Source organism: Epinephelus fuscoguttatus, linkage group LG6 (genome assembly GCF_011397635.1).
Source record: "Epinephelus fuscoguttatus linkage group LG6, E.fuscoguttatus.final_Chr_v1".
Lineage (NCBI taxonomy): Eukaryota > Metazoa > Chordata > Actinopteri > Perciformes > Serranidae > Epinephelus > Epinephelus fuscoguttatus.
Genome location: NC_064757.1, coordinates 46,413,551 through 46,437,787, shown reverse-complemented (window position 1 = coordinate 46,437,787; position 24,237 = coordinate 46,413,551). Strand labels below are relative to the sequence as shown.

Below are 24,237 nucleotides of genomic sequence, written 5' to 3'. Positions count from 1 at the left end.
TGTCAACCCTCCATCAGCCTCCTGTCAACCCTCCATCAGCCCCCTGTCAACCCTCCATCAGCCCCCTGTCAACCCTCCATCATCCTCCTGTCAACCCTCCATCAGCCCCCTGTCAACCCTCCATCAGCCCCCTGTCAACCCTCCATCAGCCCCCTGTCAACCCTCCATCAGCCTCCTGTCAACCCTCTATCAGCCCCCTGTCAACCCTCTATCAGCCCCCTGTCAACCCTCCATCAGCCCCCTGTCAACCCTCCATCAGCCCCCTGGTCAACCCTCCATCAGTACTCTGGCAGCGTCTCGTCGTAGTCCATGATGCTGAGTTCGTGTCTCCTCTGTCGGACGGCGAGCGTCAGGTCAGCAGGAGGCGCAGGAGGTCCAGAGGGAGGCAGGCTGGGAGCTGCAGCGCGGTTTGGAGGCACCGTCTGAGGACTTCCTGCGAGGAAGTTGGCCTCCTCCGCCTCCTGACCCAGAGGAGGGCTGTCTGGCTGGACCTCCTCCTCGTCCTCCTCCTCCACCTCCTCTTCCTTTTCCTCTTCCTCCCCCTCCTGTTGCTCCTCCTCCTCCTGGCTCTGATTGGCTGGTCTGAACAGCTGCCGTGCATGCTGCTCCAGGAAGGAGCCGACGGCGAGGGGGGAGTCGATAGGGGAGAGGGACAGGGGGGAGGAGGAGCAGGAGGGGAGGTGCAGGGGGGAAGTGGAGAGGGTCTCCACGGCTCCATTTAATATACCAACAGAAGAAGAGGAGGAGGGGCGGGGCTTGTGGCTGCCCTCAGGAGCTGGTAAGGCAACGCTGCCTCCGTTTGGCCTGAGGGTGAGACAGATGACATCACATGATCACAGCACTGACATCATCAGCTGTAAGTGATGACATCACCACGGCTTACCTGACATCCTGAGGCCGGCTGTGCGTGTGAGTGTCCAGGTGGAGCTGGCTGTACAGGTGCAGCGTCTCGGTCTGAAGCGTCTGGGTGACTCTCCTCAGAGCGACGTAGCGACTCTCACAGGCCGACAGCTCGCCTCTGACACACACACACACACACACACACACACACACACACACACAACACGTCAACATGTTAACAGACACGCCAGCGTCTCATGACGTCTGCGTGATACATGAGCAGTGAGGACTACAGTTGAAAATTAGCCAGTACGGCTAAACTGGCACATTTACAGAGATGTTTATTGCTGTGCGTTGTCCCTGTGACTCTGAACTGAATAAATAAATAAAAAACATGTAAACATGGCGAGTCACGGCTGGGCGTCTGAGTGCGTCCCAGATACAACTTGTTCTCTGGTGATTATTATATACAGTATGTCTAATAGGGCTGCCACTAACGATTATTTTCATTGTCGACTAATCTGTCGATTATTTCTTCGATTAGTCGACTAATCATTTCATCGAAAAATGTGTTAAAATGTTGAAAAATGGTGGTCTGTCTCTCCCAAACCCCAAAATTACGTCATCTAATGTCTTGTTTCGTACTCATGCCAAAGGATTTTAGTTCACCGTCATGGGAGAGTGTGTAAAGCTGTCAAAATCTGAACCTAAGAAGCTGTAGTAAGAGTATTTTGGGCACTTTTATAGTACTTTTCTATGAAAAATGACTCAAACCGATTAGTTGACTACTAAAATAGTCACCGATTATTTTAATAGTCAATTAGTCATCGATTAGTCGACTAATCGTGGCAGCCCTAATGTCTAAAACTGCCTGAACCTTCATACATGATATATGACATGTATGATCTACAGTCTGTGTCCAGGACACTCAGGTGTCACATGGTCAGGTGATTACTGAGACGCCAAACTCATCTACTCAGAGTCAGATCTATTGGCTGAGAGCGTTCACATAGAAAGAACTTAACTCTGAATCAGATGTGATGTAATCGTGATATTATGTGATAAAATATTCCGTAAATATTTAAATAAACTACTGTATAAATTTAACAGTTTAACATTTTGAGAAATACATAAAAAATATATGACACTCTTTCTAAAAGAGTTCTTTTTTTTTTCTCAATCATGTTGTGTGAGATGTGTGAGAGTGGACCGATGAACTATGGCTAATCACCAGAAAATAAATGTTGGCATTTAATGTTTAAACCACAGATACGTTTGTGTTGAAACCTGATGTTTCAACACCACTGTGGTTAATGTGTGGTTCATTTAGGCACAGACACCACGTGATTATTACGATGAGGAAGAGGTCACAGTTTGTCTCCAAGTATCCTGTTGGGGAGCATCACCCTGTCATCACCCTGTCATCACCCTGTCATCACCCAGTCATCACCCTGTCATCACCCAGTCATCACGCTGTCATCACCCTGTCATCACCCTGTCATCAGCCCGTCATCACCCAGTCATCACCCTGTCATCACCCAGTCATCACCCAGTCATCACCCTGTCATCAGCCCGTCATCACCCAGTCATCAGCCCGTCATCACCCAGTCATCACCCAGTCATCACCCTGTCATCACCCTGTCATCACCCTGTCATCAGCCCGTCATCACCCTGTCATCACCATGTCATCACACCGTCATCACCCTGTCATCACCATGTCATCACGCTGTCATCACCCTGTCATCACCATGTCATCACACCGTCATCACCCTGTCATCACCATGTCATCACGCTGTCATCACCCTGTCATCAGCCCGTCATCACCCAGTCATCACCCTGTCATCACCATGTCATCACCATGTCATCACACCGTCATCACCCTGTCATCACCCAGTCATCACCTTGTCATCACCTTGTCATCACCCTGTCATCACCCTGTCATCAGCCCGTCATCACCCTGTCATCAGCCCGTCATCATCCAGTCATCACCCTGTCATCAGCCCATCATCACCCTGTCATCACCCAGTCATCACCCTGTCATCAGCCCGTCATCACCCTGTCATCACCCAGTCATCACCCTGTCATCAGCCCGTCATCACCCAGTCATCACCCTGTCATCAGCCCGTCATCACCCTGTCATCACCCTGTCATCACCCTGTCATCACCCTGTCATCACCCTGTCATCACCTTGTCATCACCCTGTCATCAGCCCGTCATCACCCTGTCATCAGCCCGTCATCACCCAGTCATCACCCTGTCATCAGCCCGTCATCACCCAGTCATCACCCTGTCATCACCCTGTCATCACCCTGTCATCACCTTGTCATCACCCTGTCATCACCCTGTCATCAGCCCGTCATCACCCTGTCATCAGCCCGTCATCATCCAGTCATCACCCTGTCATCAGCCCATCATCACCCTGTCATCACCCAGTCATCACCCTGTCATCAGCCCGTCATCACCCTGTCATCACCCAGTCATCACCCTGTCATCAGCCCGTCATCACCCAGTCATCACCCTGTCATCAGCCCGTCATCACCCTGTCATCACCCTGTCATCACCACGTCATTACTTTTTAACGTGTCTGATGGACAGTGAGACGCTAGAGTCACTCACCTGAGGACACGTCTAAGTTTCCTCAGACGGGACGGAAGTGTTTCTTATTTTATCATGATGACAGTTTAGAGAGACGTCCCCTCTGTCCCTCTGTTGTCCCTCTGTCTGTCCCTCTGTCTGTCCCTCAGCAGGACGACTATGTCTGTCTGTCTGTCTGTCTGTCTGTCTGTCTGTCTGTCTGTCCCTCTGTCTGTCTGTCTCTGACCTGCTCTGGACCTTGGTGTCCTCCAGGAGTTTCTTCAGGTCCAGGATCAGCTGGTCCTTCTTGGTCAGCTGACCCTCCAGCTCTGCTATCCTGTGATTGGCTGCTTCCAGCTTCTGTCTGTGCTGGACGTCACTGTCCTTCAGACGCAGGTACTCCTTACCCACACTGCACTGCAGCATGGACGCCTCCTGACCAACACACACACACACACACACACACACACACACACACACACACACACAGTGAAAACTCAGAGGAACACGGTGTCCCTGAACACCACATATATCACCTGTACCTGTGAACCATGTGACGTCTCTTTGAAGGCGGAGTCACAGCTGTGTGTCTGCTCCTTCACACACTATATAATGATAATAACAATAATGTGTCTCCATACATTAACCTTTAACCCCAGAGCCTTCACAGCTGCTTATTAATGTGTGTGTGTGTGTGTGTGTGTGTGTGTGTGTGTGTGTGTGTGTGTGTGTCTGTCTGTAAACAAATAAATAAACAAACACAAACATCAGCAGGTTTAATCTGACGACTTTAAATCTGACAATAAGCTGTGTCTGAATTCATCTTCACTTTGATTCCTCTGTGTTTTATATCTCAGCTGTGACATGTGGACGTGTTCATGTGTGTGTGTGTGTGTGTGTGTGTGCTCACAGTGTGTGTGTGTGTCTCTCCTCCCTCCAGCTGGTCGCTCAGAGCTCTGTTAGTTTCTCTCATCAGGACGAGCTGCTGGTTCAACAAGAAGATCTGCTGCTGCAGCTGCTCACTGCTGCACAGCTGCAACACACACACACACACACACACACACACACACACACACACACACAGCAAAAAATCATCTTTTTCATGAACCTCCACATGTTTCAGTAGAGACTTTTATCAAAGTTTTACAAACTGATTTATTGACACATTACATCATCAATGACTTCATATTCAATAATCAATAATCAGCCTCACCTTGATGGACAGCTCCGTCAGCTGGTGTTCTGCATTGTAAGCCTTGTTATTGGCTCTCTGAAGCTCCGCCTCCAGATCCCTCAGCCTGCTGTGACACTCCTGAAGCTCACTCTGCAACAGCCAATCACAGCACAGCTGGTTCAAAGACAGCCAATCACAGCACAGCTGGTTCAAAGACAGCCAATCACAGCACAGCTGGTTCAAAGACAGCCAATCACAGCACAGGACCAACACATATCTTTATACTGACGATGTGTCTCTGGTTGTCTGTGTGTTTCTGTGTGTGTATTAAATCAATTCAATTTTATTTATAAAGCCCAATATCACAAATCACAATTTGCCTCACAGGGCTTTACAGCATACGACATCCCTCTGTCCTTATGACCCTCACAGCTGATCAGGAAAAACTCCCCAAAAAACCCTTTAACGGGGACAAAGTGTGAACTTGTTCCTGTCGAGCTTTGTCTCCACCAGCAGCTTCACTTCACATCAGTTCAGCCTCATAGTTTCTGTCTCCACAGTGAAAGTTGTGGATGGTACCAACAGAAGCGTTCCTTAGCGTCCCCATGTTTGGTCCCCCCTCTGTTGGGGTACCTAGCACACAGATCTGGTACTAAAAGGTGGAGCTGTGAACCCTGCAGTCTGATTGGTCAGTAGAGGACGCTCACTCTGGTTTTATGTAACCTCTGTTCATACATCAGTAAACTACAACTATAAAATGAAAGAGAAAAAAATCACTTCATTCACTGGGCCGACTGCCGGCAACTTTTAAGGTGGAACGTTAACTTGTAATGTTACTCAATGCATGAGTTGATGACGTGAATCCATCAGCACACCTTAAATTTCACTGTGACAACTTTGACCATCACTTTAGTTTTTATATGACACACACTTTTAGTAATGACTTTAAAAATATAGATTCATTTGGAGCGGATTATGTGAAGGTCATATATTCTAATCCTCACTTCCTGTGGGCTACAGCAACACTAAACCCCTGAGCTTGCCTGAGAAGGACTAAATGCACAAAGCTGCTATTTTGAAATATCCCATGGAGAGAGACTCTCACTGCAGCCTGTTCTATTTTGTTGTGAAAATGTGGGCGTGCAGCCTCGTTCTGTGGACGATAAACCAGGTGCAGACTTCCATCTGTGTCACCGCTGATGAGGAAATACAGCGAGTGCTGGACGGAGCAGTGAGTGACAACAACCCCGCCCACATTTAAGAGGACTGTCTGAACACACCCAGGGTCTAGGTACCATGTCTGAAGGCTTACTGCTGGTTCCAGAGGGACTGGACTGGAAGTATTCATGTGTATAAAGGTGTGTATTGTTACCTGCAGTCTCTGCCTGTCCCTCAGTTCGTCCTGTTGTTGCAGCAGCAGCTGCCTGATGTGTGTGTTCAGCTGCTCAGTGTGTGTCTGTGTGTCCTGCTGCAGTTGTGTATATCGTCTCTGTTCTTCCTGCAGACTCGACTTCAGACAGCGAATCTCTTCGTCCTGAGCGCTCAGCTGACCCTTCTGCAACACACACACACACACACACACACACACACACACACACACAGTGAATGGACTGTCATGTCTGTTTGTCCTGCAGGAGGCATCAGAGGTCTCTGCGTGTACAAACAGACAGCAGTAACGGGACAGTGTTTACATGTGTTTGTTACCATGGCGACGCTGTGCTCCTCCAGCGAGGTGGCGTTGATGACCCTCCGCAGCAGGCGGCGGTTTCTGACGGCGTGCTGTTGGCGTTTGAAGCGTTCGTACTGCAGCTGACTGTGGACCAATAAGAGCTGACTCCTCAGAGACTGAAGCTCCTCCCCCTGGGCGGGGCCTGACACACACACACACACACACACACAGAGTCAGACACATGAGGATCATTTAACTGTATTTGCTGATGAAATCAGGTCTGACATTTATAAATTTATGATTTCAGCAACTTATAAAACAACAGAGATCAGATAAAACCTTCATCGCGTGAATATTTAACGAGAGTGTTTCAGAGGAAACTGAGCTGAAGCCGCTGCTGACATCATGACGTCACCACAGTTCATCCTGAGCAAACATGAATCAGAGATGTTTGAGTGTGGAGCCTCACAGCGACTCTGTTCTAACAAAGAACCAAACCATGATGCTGAACGAGCAGTTAAACTGGTTAAACTGGTTAGTAATGATTTACCAGTTAGAACAAAGTCACGTCCATCACGAACATGCTGAGTGAACACTTCAGACACAGTTTAAAAACCTGCAGCAGGTGAAACGACGTCACAGGAGAACAAACATCACAGCTGCTGTCACACAGACATCAAACTAACATCATCACTACAGCTGCAGTGCAGAACTTTGTCTCCCCCCTGTGGCAGTGACAGTAATGACACAAACACTGTCATCATGTTTATGTCACGTCTGCGTGCAGGTGAGGTCGCTGAAAAAGTCAGAGATGTTTTTATCCATTATTTGAGCACTGAGGACAAACAGACAAATTACACTTCATATTTTAACTGAGACCTGGTCGTCCTTTACTAACTCTGTCTTATTGAAGCTCCCCCGATTTTTGTTTCATTCATTCCCCAAGACCGAGGTTTTTCACCTGCTGTCAATGTGCAGCTGAGTCACTGTGAAGGCCGAGTGCTTCTCCCCCATCGCCCCCAAACACTGTGCAAACTTCTTCTCTGAATTCTCAGAGTTTGTATCTCATGTTTGTTCCAGTTATGATGCGTGTTGTTTTCTCATCTCACTGACTTCATGTTAAGGACCAACACATCGACACGTCCTCACCGCCCTCGACTTAACTCTGTCAAAGGGTGTTGATGTGCATGTTGCTGATGTCACTGACCACGTCGTCTCCGATCACTTCTGTTCGGTCTGCAGCACCCTGATCTACAGAGCATGACAGGTGCTACAGAAAAACACTTCATTCATCTTTAACTGAAACCTGTTGATGGGAGCAGAAACAAAGTTCTGCATTTCAGTTTCTCTTCAGTATAATTTATATATTTTATGTTAGATTTGTTTTTGTTGTCAGTTTAATTCTAAAACTCTAAAAAATGAAAGTGCAGAAAAAAGTCTTCAACTGAAACCTGTGAACAAAGTGTTGAGTTCAAATGTTAGTTCAGTGTCGTCGGTCCTTCAGCTCTGACGCGCTGACATGTTGAAGTGAAGCCTGATCAAACTCCTCCATACTGACAAACACACAGGCAATGATCGATGTGATCGACACTGAGTGAACTGGTCGGGTCTGAATCTGAGTCATGTGTTACAGTCCAGATGTGCGGTTTTAAAGATGTGTCCCAAACTGTGTGCGTCAACAGTGGAGGACAAACTGGACGTGTATTAAATCTGGTGACATGTGAACGTGTTGGATCTGTGTGACACCTGCCAGGTAGAAACACACTGACACTGAGCCTGGGTCTGATTTACAGAGAGATGATTAGACATCACGCAGCTGCAGAGAGACACCATTCATAGAAACATCAAACTGATTCGGGACGATCAGGTTACAGATAAAGACTTCAATCAATCAATAATCAATCAATCAGTGAGTGTTAATGAGTCAGAGTGTCATCACTGTTAGTTTCTGGTACCTTTGGTTTTCATGCTCTGCTGTTTACCTCCAAAATGACTCCGATCCATCGACTTATTCACCGCCGACAACCTGACACACACACACACACACACACACACACACAGAACATGATTATGACATCATACTGTCAGTGACGTACAAACTGTAGTTCAGACGTCTGTCAGCTGAGCTCTGCATGGGTACAGATTTTATTTTAAACTGATATTTTCCCTCTTTGTTCATAAAAACATTTTGTCCTCACGACCGTCATTTGTTAAAATATCTCCGTCCACACTGAAACACAAAAGCGACTCCAGATACTCGCCGGTGTTTGACCCTCAGTTTCCCCTCGTCACACAGGAAGTGATGCTGCTAGAGCTCTCATCACTGTTGAGATAAAGATGGAGGAGCTGTGGGCATTCAATGTTTCCCTCCACCTGCTGGTTTCTGACCGACTTTAAACCGCAGACTGAGGTGGAGCAACAACATCAGACGCCTCTGTTCATTCATTCAGAGCTGCAGGCTGGAATCAAACCCATGGACACTGCCTTTGTACATGGTACGCCTGCTCCACCCACTGAGCGCCCTAAATTCATTGTTTTCAAAATAAACATGTGGCAGCTGCTATTTTTCAGGCCGTGACGGCTACGTCCTAAGACACACGGAGTTCAACCTTTGAAGCGCAGCAGCGTGACCACACGTCATGTGACGAGGACCGACCAATCACAGCCCTCAGATATCTGTCCTGTAAATATCAGTGTGTGATAAATATGGAGGAGAAGTTGATCATGTTAGTGCAGAGCTGTCGGAGCGTCACATCTGTCCCACACACACACACACACACACACACACACACACACAGGAAGTAGATCAGCTCTGACCTCAGGTTTCAGGAAAACAGGCTGTGATACGGTGCTGGTTATGGTTGCCTAGCAACCTCAGACACAAGCTGCTGCCGCGCCCTGCGCCGACCTTGAGTTTTCCAGGCGGTTAAAGACGCGGCGTGTGCGGGTCCAGAGACAACGGCAGGTGTTTGCAGGTGTTGGTGGCGTTCTGTGCAGCGGACGCTTCAGATCGTGTTTGTGGACGAGCGGCTGAAAACATCTGTTTAAACATCTGTATCTGTGCAGAGTCCTGAACTGGACTTTTGGCTGTCTTAGTTTCCATGGTAACAGTCTCACCTCCTGCTGAGGTGTTGGTGTGCGTCGTGTCCGTGGACAATCAGCTGATCCAAAACTTCCAGAGGAGAGACGCAGGTCTGCTCCTCCTCCCTGTCCTCCCCCTGCTCTCCTCCTCCTCCTCCTCCTCCCATCTCCTGCTCCTCTGCTGCTCTCTCCAGCGCCTCCTGCAGGAGACAGAAACACAAACATCAGACTGGAGTCACTTTTACCTGCTGCCGCCTCCTTAGGTTAGCGTTAGCATTAACCTAGCGTTAGCCTTTAGCTCATTTTTAGCCTGCCAGTTCAAATAATGTGATGAAACTCTGAAACAGGCTGACGGTGCGTTCACTGGCTGTAGCTACTTTGACAGCAGTCCCCAAGTAACGTTCAAGAACCAGAATGAATGTCAAACTGTTTCATTAGTGGTTCTTATCAGTTTTTAGTGTCGCCCTGGAAACTGCCCTCAGGGCCACCGTACCGCCCCCTCCTGTTTGTCTCACCTGGTCTGCGTCAGTTTACCTGAGTCTTCCTCCCGATGAACAGCGTGGCGGCGCGGGGCAGAGCGAGCTCAAACAGGGGCTCATACGGAGGGGCGGGGCTCAGAGCGGAGGGGGCGGGGCCTCCCTCCTCTGATGTGTGGGCGGTGGTGGAGGGGTGAGGGGGGGTGAAGGAGAGGGAGATGGAGCAGGAAGGAGGAGGGGGGAGGGCTGAACCTGAGGAGGGGTCGTCACGGCCGGGGGTGGAGGTGAGGAGGACAGGATGGGGGGAGGAGAAGGAGGAGGAGGAGGAGGAGGAGGGAGGCTGCTGGGGTCTGACGTCTGCAGAGAAACAGAAGAAGAAGAACGTTTAACAAAAGGATCTTCACTGACTCCACCTGCTGATGAGAACCATGAGAGGAAGCTGAAAGCTCCAGAAAACAACAGGAAGTGGACCTTGAGTTGAGACGACGTTTGTTTTTTATAATTGTCGGATTTTATTTGACTCGTTTCAGCAGTTTGTTCTTAAAGAGCTGAATAAATAAAGTTCATGTTGTTGTTGTTGTTGTGTCAGCAGTGATCAATCAGCTGATCAGCTCACCTTCAGTGATGTTACTGATGACATCACTCTTCTCTGTGATTGGCTGAGTGGACGACCCCATCAGCTCCGTCAGCAGCTTCACCTGGGAGGAAGAGACAGAGACCCTTTCAAAATAAAAGCCTTCCAGTGAGACAGAGGACGGAGCTGAGGGTCCACCTGCCGTCCTGACCTCACCTGGTTGTTGTTGTCAGGAGTCAGACCGCCATCTTGGTCTTCAGCCAGCGGCGTCACTGGGACGGTGGTTGATGGGGGACATTTCACACCTGGAGACACAATGGAGACAGACGTGTATGAGACACAGTGAGACATTTTCACCTGTCTCACTGTGTCTCACAGTGTCTCACCTCTCTCACTTGAGATGGAGGTGGTCCTGCTCAGTGGGTGGGCGGAGCCTGTAGCAGCAGGTTCAGGAGGGGGCGTCGACAAACCACACTGTGAGGAGGGACTCCATGTGACATCATCAGCCTGAACACACAAGCAATATGTAGTTAGTGAGGAAAGAGGGGAGGAGGGAAGGAGGGGAGGAGGGAAGAAGGGGAGGAGGGAAGGAGGGAAGAAGGGGAGGAGGGAAGAAGGGGAGGAGGGAAGGAGGGAAGGAGGGGAGGAAGGAAGAAGGGGAGGAGGGAAGGAGGGGAGGAGGGAAGGTAGCAAGGAGGAGTATTACCTGTGTGTAGGTGTTGTTGAGAGTCAGCTGAGTTGGACGTCCAGACAGCAGCGAAGGACAGACTGAACTTCCTGTTGATTAGCACAGTCAATAATTTATAGTTTTAAAAAAAACAATTAAATGTTCTGTTTGTAAATGTTTATATGTATTAATCATGTTTTGTCCGCAGTGGGTGAACAGCTGTGACGTGAGCCCGTCCCTCACTGTCTCTGACAGCCTGCTGACTGATTTCTATGTGAAGGACTCAAAATTATTTTTCAAGGAAAATCCAGAGGATCTGATGTTTATGTGTTCTGAGTGTATTACCTCTCTTTAGCTCCGCTGCAGCGCTAACAGTGTGCTAGCCAGAGTTAGCTAAGAACCAGAGTCCACTAATATCAACCAACAACCGTCACCCACCACAGCACAGAGTCAACACATGCTGTGTTTCTGTTATTCACATTTTCACGCACTGGCCCGACAGAGACGGACCTTCACCTCCTGTAGCACGTCCAGCCTGGGGTTAGCGCAGACTGAACTTGAGTTGCTACAACGGCTAAAGGTCCGATCTGCTGTCTAAATAAATTTTGGCTCATTTTTTTGTTAAATGAACAAAAGATCCATTAAATTCAGCCGTACATCAGCTGACATGTGAAATATATTGTGATATTGTAGTTAAGGCTGACCAAACGTCCTCTTTTGCCTGGACATGTCCACTTTTCACGTGCCGTCCGGGGGTCTTTTATAAACTGATGATAATGTCCGGTTTTCCGTGTGTGTGTGTGTGTGTGTATGCGTGTTAGAGTGCGGCACGGGCAGCATATTTCTGTCCGAACCCGAACCGAGCCCGACATTGTTTAATGACCAAAGCACTGAGTTTGTGTCACACAGTGGTTACAGGCTATTTAACAGGCCGGGCGTGCACCGTGGGTGCTCAGCTGCGGAGAGGGAGACCTCCGTGTTTGAGACGGGAGCGGGAGGCGGGAGGTCCGACACTTCCAGTGAGAGGAGAGGGAGAAATAATACAAAATAAGATAAAATAAGAAAAACCTGTCTCCCTCTTTTATTTAATTTTCAGCGTTTAATCAAGGCGGAGGCGGGCGGCTGGAGGTCCGAGGCTTCCAGAGAGGAGAGAGGTAGAAACAAACAGCCAGTGTGTGTGTGTGTGTGTGTGTTATGTTCAGGTGTTGCCACGTAAATAACAGTGCCCAAGCAATAAACAGGACAGACAATAGGATTTTATTTATTTTTACACTACATTTTCACTGAAAGCTGACCGAATCTGACCCGAGCCCGAATATTATTTATAGCTACATTTTTGACCAAACCCGGCCCGACCCGTCGGGTACCGTCGGGTTCAGATCGCCACACTCTAGTGTGTGTATGTGTCCCCTATTGGGGCCTATCTGAATTTCTGTCTTTGAGAGATATTATTTTGTAATATGACTGAATTTTCTATCCATACATATAAATTTTAAATATATTAAAATTATAAGGCATCTTTGAGTAAACTGCGAGTATCATTTAAGTAGGCTATGTCGTGGCCGGCCGAGTGTCCTCTTTTTTGGAAATCAAAATATAGTCACCCTATTGTAGTTTTAGCTATCTGATGTTAGCTAACATTAGCTTACTTGCAAATGTGGACAAATTGCTAGCTAGCCAACGTAGCAAAATACTGTCTTGAGTGATTAATGTCAATGATCTGATCTGGCTGGTTCATTAGCTAGCTTACTGTTTGCAAATGACTTTATCAGCTAACGTTAGGAAGTAACCAACACCAGCTCTATGTGGCGTAGCTTAGTCACAGCTAGCTGGCTAACCTAAGCCAGCTTGCTTTCTAATGTTATCGCTAACAAAATACTACCTGAGTGGACTTATCAGTTGGCTTGCTTATCAAATAACTTCCCCTGCAAAGATGATCCGTGATGCTAACGTATGTTTCATGACAAAAGGTTTGTAGTCAACAACAAATGATGTAACAGTACAAAGTGCTTTCTGCTAGCCAAGAGTGATGTCAAACGAGTTAACTGTACCCTGAGCTAATGTTAGCCTGTTAGCCACAAGTTTATTTCTACTTCACCTGGACGTTAAGTAAAAAAGTAATAACTGTGTGTTACCTGAGCTGATGATGTCAGCGTGGTGAGGACTGGAGGTGACGTTCAGGTGCGGGAGGGGGGAGGGCGACGGGGAGGGGGGAGGGTCTCTGAGGGAGGAGTACACGTCCTCCTCACAGGACGACTCGAGAGGATCCAGAGACACTCGGGAGCACTCGATCACAATGTCATGGACTTCATAACACCTCCACCTGAGACAAACAGGAAGTCAATCAGAAGTCGGTGATGGTGATGTCATGTATATCTGTGTTTATGGATTTTATGTACAAAACTGGTTTCTTTCTGCTGAGATTTCTGTCGTTGGTTTCAATGTGATAAATGAAAGTAAAATTCAAAACAAACACGAAGCAGATTCAAGTTCAGGTTCAGGTCTCTGTGTGTTACCTGTGTACTCACCTGGACGGGTCCAGCTCATAGTCCTGAGTCCCTGTGACCAACTCTGGGTGAACCCTGACATGCTCCAACATCGGCTACAAGACAGAGAGATAGATTTTCCTCTGTGAACAAACTTCATGTCTTTGTCATCATTCAGTTTCAGATCCTTCAGTTTAACAGAATTCAGAGAACAGGAAGAAGGAAAGTGAACTACGACTCCCAGGGTGCATTTCACTAACAAACAGCCAATCACAGAGCGTCACATTAACGCAGGGCTAAAGATGATGCCTCTGTTGCTGAGGAAAGATTCTGGAGTTTAAATCTATTTACTGTCACACTTAATCTCCACAGCAACAGCAGCAGAGGCTCATGGGTAGTGTAGTAAAAACAGACGCCTCGCAGACAGCGGGATTGTTTACATTAATCTAAAATAAAATCCGTAACAGCTACAACATTCATTCTTTTTGCAGCAGAAGGCTGAAGCTTCTTTCTTCGGTCATCACGTTGTAATCTTGTTTTTATTACATTATGTCTCATGTGGTGCAAAACTACACAAAAACACACGGTGGCAGCAGAAGAATAAATGATGAAGCTATCAAAACGTCTTTATATAGAAGCGCAATGTATTCACTGAACGATTAAAAAAACTGACGCCTTATCTTATAATTATGACATAAGATCTTGTAACTATAAGATCTTGATCTAGACAAGGAGGAAGTTCTCGTGTGCTGCTGTTGTTGTTGTTGTTTGGTTGCAGTGTCCTTGAACATCAACAGCAGACACCAAAAGATACCTCATGTGAATATCTGCTGTTTTCACGGCTATAATCTTCAACAGCTCCGTATCAAAGTCTTGATTTCTCCCAGTTTCTAGATACATTGGAAACTAATTCAGGCAGATGTCTCACAGTTTTAAATCACCAATATCCAACTCGTTCTCATCCTGAAGGAAGTTGCCACATATTGCCGCTCTCCGTGTTATGGCTCGGTCTCCTCTGGCGTCTGCTGTTTATGTTCCAGGACACCGCAAACAAACAACAGCAACAAAATCACACGGCAACTTTACTGCTGTCTGGATCAGGATCTCATAAAAAATGTCAGATTTTTAATAATATTATTAATTATTAATTAATTATTATTAATTTTTAATTTTTGAACCAATTTTAATACTTTTATCAATAATTTTTGTTTTATTATATACATAACCGTTTAGCTCATGTTGTGCAGATTTTAGGGATATGAAGCGTTAGAAGATACTCCAGGAAGTGACATCACAATAAGTAAAAATACCACTGCAGGAACTGACAGATCATTTCTACTGCAGAGCTCAAAGGGTTAAAACAGGTGGTGACAACATGAACCTGTGTGATAGGTCAATCATTAGATTACTAAAGAAAACCAGACACACTGAGGATGATGATATTAAACGTGTGTTGTGTGTGCAGCAGCCTCTGAGTCTCTGCTGCAGGTTTGAGTTTCATGTTATCTGAGAAACACAGCAGCTGCTTGTCACTGCAGCTATTTCTGTTCTGGAAACCAGTGCGGCAGCTGACACTGGGCCAACACGTCCACTGGTCTCATGGTGCTGATCAATAACGTAACAAATTCACAGTCAGAATTTAAGACTAAAAACATCTTATAGAAAAACACAGCTAACATTTACATGAACGTTTAAATAAATGATTAAGCGTATCATGTGTTCCTCGTCTAACTTTAAGTTCTCAGAGTTTAAGAACTGATAAAATGGAGGATGTAAACAGGAAGTATAATGGATCAGGTTTTAGGGGTGTAACAATCCACCAATCTGGATCAATATATCAATTCATTGATCAACGATCCTGTGTCACTGATGCAAAGTGAAAACATCGATTCATATCATCATCTTTACGAAACACTTTTATTTTGAAACTCCCTGTCAGTGTCAAACAGCAGCAGGCAGATGGCGTGCAGCTGAGAGAGAGACGATGATGATAACGTTATTAACTCGGGAATAAATCGAAAGAGTGGAAATATTTTGGATGATGGAGAAAATACGAATCAATCGTATGTAAACGATGCTGTTTGAGGACACAAGTGTCTCACTCCGCTAACTTCTCTCTGCAGAAACATCAGCTGCTGTTTCTACAATGTTTGACTGAAAAACGTCAATTCATGTAAATTGTTAAGCTACAAGCAGAGGAAAACTCTGTTAGCTGCTGGGCTAATTTAAGCAATCAGAATCAGAATCAGAATCAGAATGAGAAATCATTTTTAACTGCTGTTAAATAATGTCGGCGTTTTATGGCTGTTTGGAGACGTTTGTCTTCAGGTTTTATGAAAAAGATGATGGTTTGGGTTAGGGCTGTAACGGTACATGTATTTGTGTCGAACTGTTCAGTACGCGACTTCCGGTTCGGCACGACCCTGTACCGAATTATTGGGCACAGGATATTATTTTATTTTATTTTGTTTTATTTTAATTCCGTTTTTGCGAGCCGGACCATTTAAAATATCTAGTTCCCCGATGGACATAATTGAGTGACGGACCGAGTCCCGTAAATCTCCGCTTTCACTTTGTGCAGCGCATTCTCGCATTTTGACAACATGGCAAGTGAGCCTGACGAACCTGAAGACCCACCCGCAAACCTTCAGTTCTCCGTTTGGGAACGCTTTGGTTTCAGGGTAAAATACGAAGATGGAAATAAACAAGTTAACAAGACAAAAGCAGTGTGCCAACACTGCAGAACAGCGGTCAGGTATGTACTTGGAAACACGTCTAACATGCTAACACATCTAAAGCGACACCACCCGAGTTTGAACGTTAACCGGCACGACTAGAAAAAACAATCTGGTGCAAACTATGATATCGTCGTCGTTTAAAAAGAAAGAGCGTTTCCCTGACCATCACGCTAAAGAAATAACCAACGCCACTGGAGTTGAGTAAAATTGTTTAAGCTGCACTTTAGATATTGAAGCATGTTTTGTTTACTGCACTTTAACAAAGTGGGAAAGCTAAGTAAGTTCTTAGTAAAACTGAATCTGAGCAGGCTTTAAAGCTGACCAGCTGCACTATACTTTTTATTTTAATTGAGTAAAACTGTTAAAGCAGAAATTTATATTTATATTTTTCATTCAAAAATTGTGTAAAAAGAGTTAACTGCTGTGGTGGTATGTTTTAATAAGGTTACCTATAAGTAAAAGATATTTAATAGTTGTCTATTTTTTTCATTACTGTACCGAAAAAAAACGAACCGTGACTTGTGTACCGAGGTACATACCGAACCGAGATTTTTGTGTACCGTTATCACCCCTAGTTTGGGTTCAAATGACAATATTTCTTACAGAAAGGTCTCTGGCAGAAAGCCCTGAAGGTTAGCTGATCCCATGTGCTGTTTTCTGTGTGTTAGTGGAGGTTAAAGTCAACTTTACTGTTCTTAAGTAGTTACAGATAAATAAATTATTTACGTGTTATTTCTATATTTCATGGCCAAAAGTAAAAATTAAGCTGCAGCAGCTTCTTCGGTAACAGACTGTGTTCAATGATCATTGGCTCATATTGATCGCAAGACCTTGAATCAGTGAGTCTGTTCACAGTGAGTCTGTTCACAGTGTGTCTGTTCACAGTGCGTCTGTTCACAGTGCGTCTGTTTACAGTGTGTCTGTTCACAGTGACTCTGTTCAGTGAGTCTGTTCACAGTGACTCTGTTCACAGTGTGTCTGTTCACAGTGCGTCTGTTTACATTGTGTCTGTTCACAGTGACTCTGTTCAGTGTGTCTGTTCACAGTGTGTCTGTTCACAGTGCGTCTGTTCACAGTGCGTCTGTTCACAGTGCGTCTGTTTACAGTGTGTCTGTTCACAGTGAGTCTGTTCACAGTGTGTCTGTTCACAGTGACTCTGTTCACAGTGTGTCTGTTCACAGTGACTCTGTTTACAGTGTGTCTGTTCACAGTGACTCTGTTTACAGTGAGTCTGTTCACAGTGAGTCTGTTCACAGTGTGTCTGTTCACAGTGTGTCTGTTCACAGTGACTCTGTTCACAGTGTGTCTGTTCACAGTGTGTCTGTTCACAGTGACTCTGTTTACAGTGTGTCTGTTCACAGTGACTCTGTTTACAGTGTGTCTGTTCACAGTGACTCTGTTCACAGTGAGTCTGTTCACAGTGTGTCTGTTTATAGTGTGTCTGTTCACAGTGACTCTTCAGTGAGTCTGTTCACAGTGTGTCTGTTCACAGTGACTCTGTTCAGTGTGTCTGTTCACAGTGTGTCTGTTCACAGTGACTCTGTTCAGTGTGTCTGTTTACAGTGTGTCTGTTCACAGTGTGTCTGTTTACAGTGAGTCTGTTCAGTGTGTCTGTTTACAGTGTGTCTGTTCACAGTGTGTCTGTTCACAGTGACTCTGTTCAGTGTGTCTGTTCACAGTGTGTCTGTTCACAGTGACTCTGTTCAGTGTGTCTGTTTACAGTGTGTCTGTTCACAGTGAGTCTGTTCACAGTGAGTCTGTTCACAGTGCGTCTGTTCACAGTGCGTCTGTTCACAGTGACTGTTCACAGTGCGTCTGTTCACAGTGAGTCTGTTCACAGTGTGTCTGTTCACAGTGCGTCTGTTCACAGTGTGTCTGTTCACAGTGAGTCTGTTCACAGTGCGTCTGTTCACAGTGAGTCTGTTCACAGTGTGTCTGTTTACAGTGAGTCTGTTCACAGTGTGTCTGTTTACAGTGAGTCTGTTCACAGTGAGTCTGTTCACAGTGCGTCTGTTCACAGTGAGTCTGTTCACAGTGTGTCTGTTCACAGTGTGTCTGTTTACAGTGAGTCTGTTCACAGTGAGTCTGTTCACAGTGCGTCTGTTCACAGTGAGTCTGTTCACAGTGTGTCTGTTCACAGTGAGTCTGTTCACAGTGTGTCTGTTTACAGTGTGTCTGTTCACAGTGTGTCTGTTCACAGTGAGTCTGTTCACAGTGAGTCTGTTCACAGTGCGTCTGTTCACAGTGAGTCTGTTCACAGTGTGTCTGTTCACAGTGACTCTGTTCAGTGTGTCTGTTCACAGTGACTCTGTTCACAGTGTGTCTGTTTACAGTGCGTCTGTTCACAGTGCGTCTGTTCACAGTGACTGTTCACAGTGCGTCTGTTCACAGTGAGTCTGTTCACAGTGTGTCTGTTCACAGTGCGTCTGTTCAGTGCGTCTGTTCACAGTGTGTCTGTTCAGTGACTCTGTTCAGTGAGTCTGTTCACAGTGACTCTGTTCAGTGAGTCTGTTCACAGTGTGTCTGTTCACAGTGCGTCTGTTCAGTGTGTCTGTTCACAGTGAGTCTGTTCACAGTGTGTCTGTTCACAGTGTGTCTGTTCACAGTGTGTCTGTTCACAGTGACTCTGTTCACAGTGACTCTGTTCAGTGAGTCTGTTCACAGTGAGTCTGTTCACAGTGTGTCTGTTCACAGTGACTCTGTTCACAGTGACTCTGTTCAGTGTGTCTGTTTACAGTGTGTCTGTTCACAGTGACTCTGTTCACAGTGAGTCTGTTCACAGTGTGTCTGTTCACAGTGAGTCTGTTCACAGTGTGTCTGTTCACAGTGTGTCTGTTCACAGTGACTCTGTTTACAGTGAGTCTGTTCACAGTGTGTCTGTTCACAGTGAGTCTGTTCACAGTGTGTCTGTTCACAGTGAGTCTGTTCACAGTGTGTCTGTTCACAGTGACTCTGTTCACAGTGTGTCTGTTCACAGTGACTCTGTTCACAGTGTGTGTGCGTGTTCTGTTGGTCTGTCCTGGTCTCTGTTGGTCTGTCCTGGTCTCTGTTGGTCTGTGCTGGTCCGTACTGACCTTGACGACCTCCTGAAAGGTGTCCAGGTTCTCCTTCATGCTGTAGTGCAGCCTCAGGTAGGAGATGAAGTTACAGGGGAACATCCCATACAGACGGTGGAACAGAGAGTACACGCCTGCATGGAGGTGGACCAGGTGGACCACAGGTACATGACCTGTAGGGGACAGAGAACAGCCAATCACAGTCCAGGACCTGGACTCACCTCAGGGTCATTTAGTTTAATACGTGTGTGTGTGTGTGTGTGTGTGTGTGTGTGTGTGTGTGTGTGTTACCAGGGTTCTTGTAGCTCCAGGATGCGAGGCGTCCAAACACATCGAAGAAGTCGTAGATGTGTTGTTTCCCGGCCTGAGGGATCATAGGTAACAGGGTGATGAGGACCAGGACTCCAGTGATCAGGACCACCACGTCTGTCTCTGTCTGAGGACACAAACACACCGTGAGACAACGACAAGCGGCGAGACTCAGGTGTGTCTCTGATGAGGACTCTGACAGGACACAGTATTAATATGAGTGTGAGTACCTTGAGGCAGCGCAGCAGCGATGGCAGCAGCGGCGAGCGGCTGATGTGATGAACCCATGGCGGCTGTTTCCTGATCAGGTGACCCAGCAGGGTCAGAGCAGCCAGTCTGGACCCAGGTCTGTTCAGAGTCTCATTCAGCTTCTCCAGCAGAGGCTGAAGGACCAGTACAACATGGTTATCATCATCAATACACTGATCAATACTGTGATCAATACACTGATCAATACTGTGATCAGTAAGAGGAGTGTGAGGAGACAAGAGTCAGCTGACCTTGTGATGAGGCTCTCTGATGGAGGAGAGGAGGAGCACCACCTGAGAGGAGGACGAGTCCAGGTAATATTCCACCAGAGAGGAGAGGACAGCACCTCCTCTGTCTGAGAGGAGACACTACACATTAGACAGACAGGTGCAGACAGACAGGTGTGGACAGACAGGTGGAGACAAACAGGTGGAGACAGACAGGTGGACTCACCTGTACTCAGCTGCTGGTTGACTGCTGCTCTGACTTGCTCCGCCTCCTGCAGCTCTGAACTGTCCAATAAGAGCAGGAGCTCAGCGATACTCACCTGCTGACTGGACATCCTGAACACCTGGACAGACAGACAGACAGACACACACACACACACACACACACACACACACACACACACACACTTGAGTTCCACTTCCTGTTGTCTTCCTCAGGTGTATTATGGGATGTAGACGTGTTTATGTTTATGTTTATGGTTTTATTATTTTCTGTGACGAGGTTTGCGTCATCAGGATGAGATGCCGTCATGTTTCTGTGTTTACAGGTGAACTAATCAAACAACGTGTTTTTATGATGTCACGTGTCAGCAGGTGCCGACAGGTGAGTCTGTCACGTGATAATCTGATATTTACACACAGTATTAAAACCAACAGGTGTTCTCTGACACTTCAGTTCTGTGACTGAGGACAAAGTCTGACATCAGTTCTTCACTTGTGATGAAGTACTTTCACTCTGTGCTCTTAAGTATGACACCTAAGGGTTAATAACTTCTTAGCTAGCTTTTGCATGTTGCACAGAATCCCTCAGGTTTCCTTAGTTAAGGTAAAACATTAAGGCATTTACTGCACTGAAAGAGACTTTACAGCAGTAAAATTCTGCAGTTTACACGGTAACTGTTTGGTTACACTGGCGCTTGTGATACCTTAAGTCTTTTGTGCAACAATCTAACTAACATTAAGGGATTCCTTAAGTATAGGACGAAGATAAGGGGGAGACCTTAGATACTTAAGTCAACGTTTCAAGGAAACCTTAAGAAAACGATCTGCTTTGTACAACTGATTTTACCTTAAGAAAACCTTAATTTGGACTTTAAAGAAAATCTTAACTTAAGATGTTTTGTTTGATAATTTAACTAACATTAAGGGATTCCTTATGTAAAAGACAAAGATAAAGAAAAACGTTACATACTTAAATGAACATTGTCGGGAAACCGAGCAGAAGAGACAAGTTTTATACAACCGATAGGGGTGATGACGGTACACAAAAATTTTGGTTCGGTACGTACCTCGGTACACAAGTCACGGTTCGTTTTTTTTTCGGTACAGTAATGAAAAAAATAGACAACTATTAAATATCTTTTACTTATTGTAAATAAAAAGTATAGTGCAGCTGGTCAGCTTTAAAGCCTGCTCAGATTCAGTTTTACGAGGAACTTACTTAGCTTTCCCACTTTCTTAAAGTGCAGTAAACAAAACATGCTTATATCTAAAGTGCAGCTTAAACAATTTTACTCAACTCCAGTGGCGTTGGTTATTTCTTTAGCGCGATGATCAGGGAAACGCTCTTTCTTTTTAAACGACGATATCGATATAGTTTGCACCAGATTGTTTTTTCTAGACGTGCCGGTTAACGTTCAGACTCGGGTGGTGTCGCTTTAGATGCGTTAGCATGTTAGACGTGTTTCCAAGTACATACCTGACCGCTGTTCTGCAGTGTCGGCACACTGCTTTTGTCTTGTTAACTTGTTTATTTCCATCTTCGTATTTTACCCTGAAACCAAAGTGTTCCCAAACGGAGGACTGAAGGTTTGCGGGTGGGTCTTCAGGTTCATCAGGCTCACTTGCCATGTTGTCAGAATGCGAGAATGCGCTGCACAAAGTGAAAGCGGAGATTTACGGGACACGGTCCAGCACTCAATTATGTCCGTCGGGGAGATAGATATTTTAAATGGTTCGGCTCGCAAAAACAGAATTAAAATAAAACAAAATAAAATAAAATAATATCCTGCGCCCAATAATTCGGTACAGGGTCGTGCCGAACCGGAAGTCGCGTACCGAACAGTTCGACACAAATACATGTACTGTTACAGCCCTAACAACCGATATTAGAAAACCTCAACTTGGACTTCAAGGAAAATCTTAACTTAAGGTGTTTTGCACAACAGTCATACCAGCTTTAAGGGATTTGTTAAGTATAAGACAAATATTAGGTGGAGACCTTGCATACTTAAGTAAACATCTTAAGGAAACCTGAAGGGAAAGACGTGTTTGGTACATCTGATTTTATCTTAAGGAAACCTTAACTCTGACTTAAAAGAGAAAAATCTTAACTTAAGGTGTTACGGTCAGCTGCACAGGACACAGAGCACTTTCTCACTGAGGAACATGAACTTATTCAACAAACAGGTGAACAAGTACTCTGAGCTGTTCGGATAAAACACCTTAAGTTAAGGTACATTAGTGGTAAAGTCCTCAGTACTCTGTGTGTGTTGTGTATCTCACAGTGTAACGTCACAGCTGATACGTAATAAAATAAACGTGACGTCAGAGTTCAGGTTGAAGCTAACCGTTAGCATTATTAGCCTCCACATTAGCTCACAGCTAACAGCAGGGGTGCTAAGCTAACGTGCTAACAGTTGCTGTGTGTTTTGGAGTGTGCTAACGTTAGCTAACGGAGCTGACAGCGTCAGTTTCCCGCCTGCAGCTTTCCGGTAGGTCCCGGTGTTCACACATAAACAGACTTTACCGGGTTATTGCCGTTAAAAACAAACGTTACAAAGTTGAGTGTGACTCGGTTACCTTCAGACCTGTTGATCCGAGCAGGGCGCAGCCATGTTGAGCAACACGAAGCCCCGCCCACGGCTGGAATCTGTCGATCTACGTCAGGAGGCGTTCAGGGTCAGAAGAGACGGTGGGACAAACAAGTTTCCACTGAGAGCTTATGTTCGATGCAAACAGAGTGGTTTGAATTTAATTAATTAATCAACTTCAGTGTGAAATGTTCCAGTGTTAGCGAGGTGACCAAGTCTCAACTATAATAATGATAAAGTTTATTTATGGAGAAAAATGCTCCACAGGACAAAATAAAAATAATAAACAGACCAACAGTGAAACAGCTTAAAAGCAGGTTTAATTCACACTGAGCAAAGAGAGCTTCATATGTTCATGTGTTAATGAGAAACATTATTCCTAAACTGTTTCCTGTTCACAAATCTGTCTTTTGAAAAACAGAACCTTTTATGGATCACCCCTTCATATCCTGCCATGATACTTTAACCTGTCATCAGTTCACCTGTTCATCAGTTCACCTGTTCACCTGTTCATCAGTTCACCTATCATCAGTTCACCTGTTCATCAGTTCACCTGTTCACCTGTTCATCAGTTCACCTATCATCAGTTCACCTGTTCACCTGTTCATCAGTTCACCTGTTCATCAGTTCACCTATCATCAGTTCACCTGTCATCAGTTCACCTGTTCACCTGTTCATCAGTTCACCTATCATCAGTTCACCTGTTCATCAGTTCACCTATCATCAGTTCACCTGTTCACCTGTTCATCAGTTCACCTATCATCAGTTCACCTGTTCATCAGTTCACCTGTTCACCTGTTCATCAGTTCACCTGTCATCAGTTCACCTATCATCAGTTCACCTATCATCAGTTCACCTGTTCATCAGTTCACCTGTCATCAGTTCACCTGTTCATCAGTTCACCTGTTCACCTGTCATCAGTTCACCTGTTCATCAGTTCACCTTCAGCTGAACGTTAAATATCTCTGAGCTGTGTTCAGCTGAATGAAAACATATTTACAGATAATCACATTCTGTTTCAACTGAAGTTTAACACACAGTCCAGACTGATGTAGAGTCAGAGTTATATTTGCTGTTACTGTGACACACAGAGTTTAATAAACCTGAAGCAGCTTCTGATAAAACACTGATCAGAGTGACGCCCACTGTAATACTAACAGCAATAGTGTGTGTGTGTGTGTGTGTGTGTGTGTGTGTGTGTGTGTGTGTGTCAGCAGCAGCAGCTGTGTGTGTTCTCAGTCTGATAATAAAGTTGCTGCAGCTTGTTGAGCAACTTTGACCTGAAAGTTGAACTCAACTCAGTT

General features: G+C 45.6%; 1 protein-coding gene across 2 annotated transcripts; it reads right to left on the bottom strand.

Moving 5' to 3' along the window:
* On the bottom strand, window positions 1-22,989 carry tsc1a (TSC complex subunit 1a). Of its 2 annotated transcripts, none has more exons than XM_049579705.1 (22): window positions 22,923-22,989; window positions 20,347-20,464; window positions 20,145-20,248; window positions 19,875-20,027; window positions 19,627-19,771; window positions 19,354-19,508; window positions 13,584-13,657; window positions 13,191-13,378; window positions 11,095-11,165; window positions 10,775-10,895; window positions 10,605-10,693; window positions 10,431-10,512; window positions 9,873-10,171; window positions 9,375-9,538; window positions 8,213-8,283; window positions 6,293-6,459; window positions 5,961-6,143; window positions 4,628-4,738; window positions 4,325-4,447; window positions 3,662-3,849; window positions 884-1,018; window positions 1-804 (listed from the first exon to the last, which is right to left on the bottom strand). In XM_049579705.1, the coding sequence occupies exons 2-22, from the start codon at window positions 20,453-20,455 to the stop codon at window positions 279-281; spliced, it is 3,258 nt and encodes a 1,085-aa protein (XP_049435662.1). In that variant the 5' UTR covers window positions 20,456-20,464; window positions 22,923-22,989; the 3' UTR covers window positions 1-278. The 2 variants fall into 2 exon arrangements, with proteins under 2 accessions (XP_049435662.1, XP_049435663.1); XM_049579706.1 differs by having other exon boundaries at window positions 8,240-8,283.
* Between the last annotated feature and the right edge of the window lie 1,248 nt (window positions 22,990-24,237).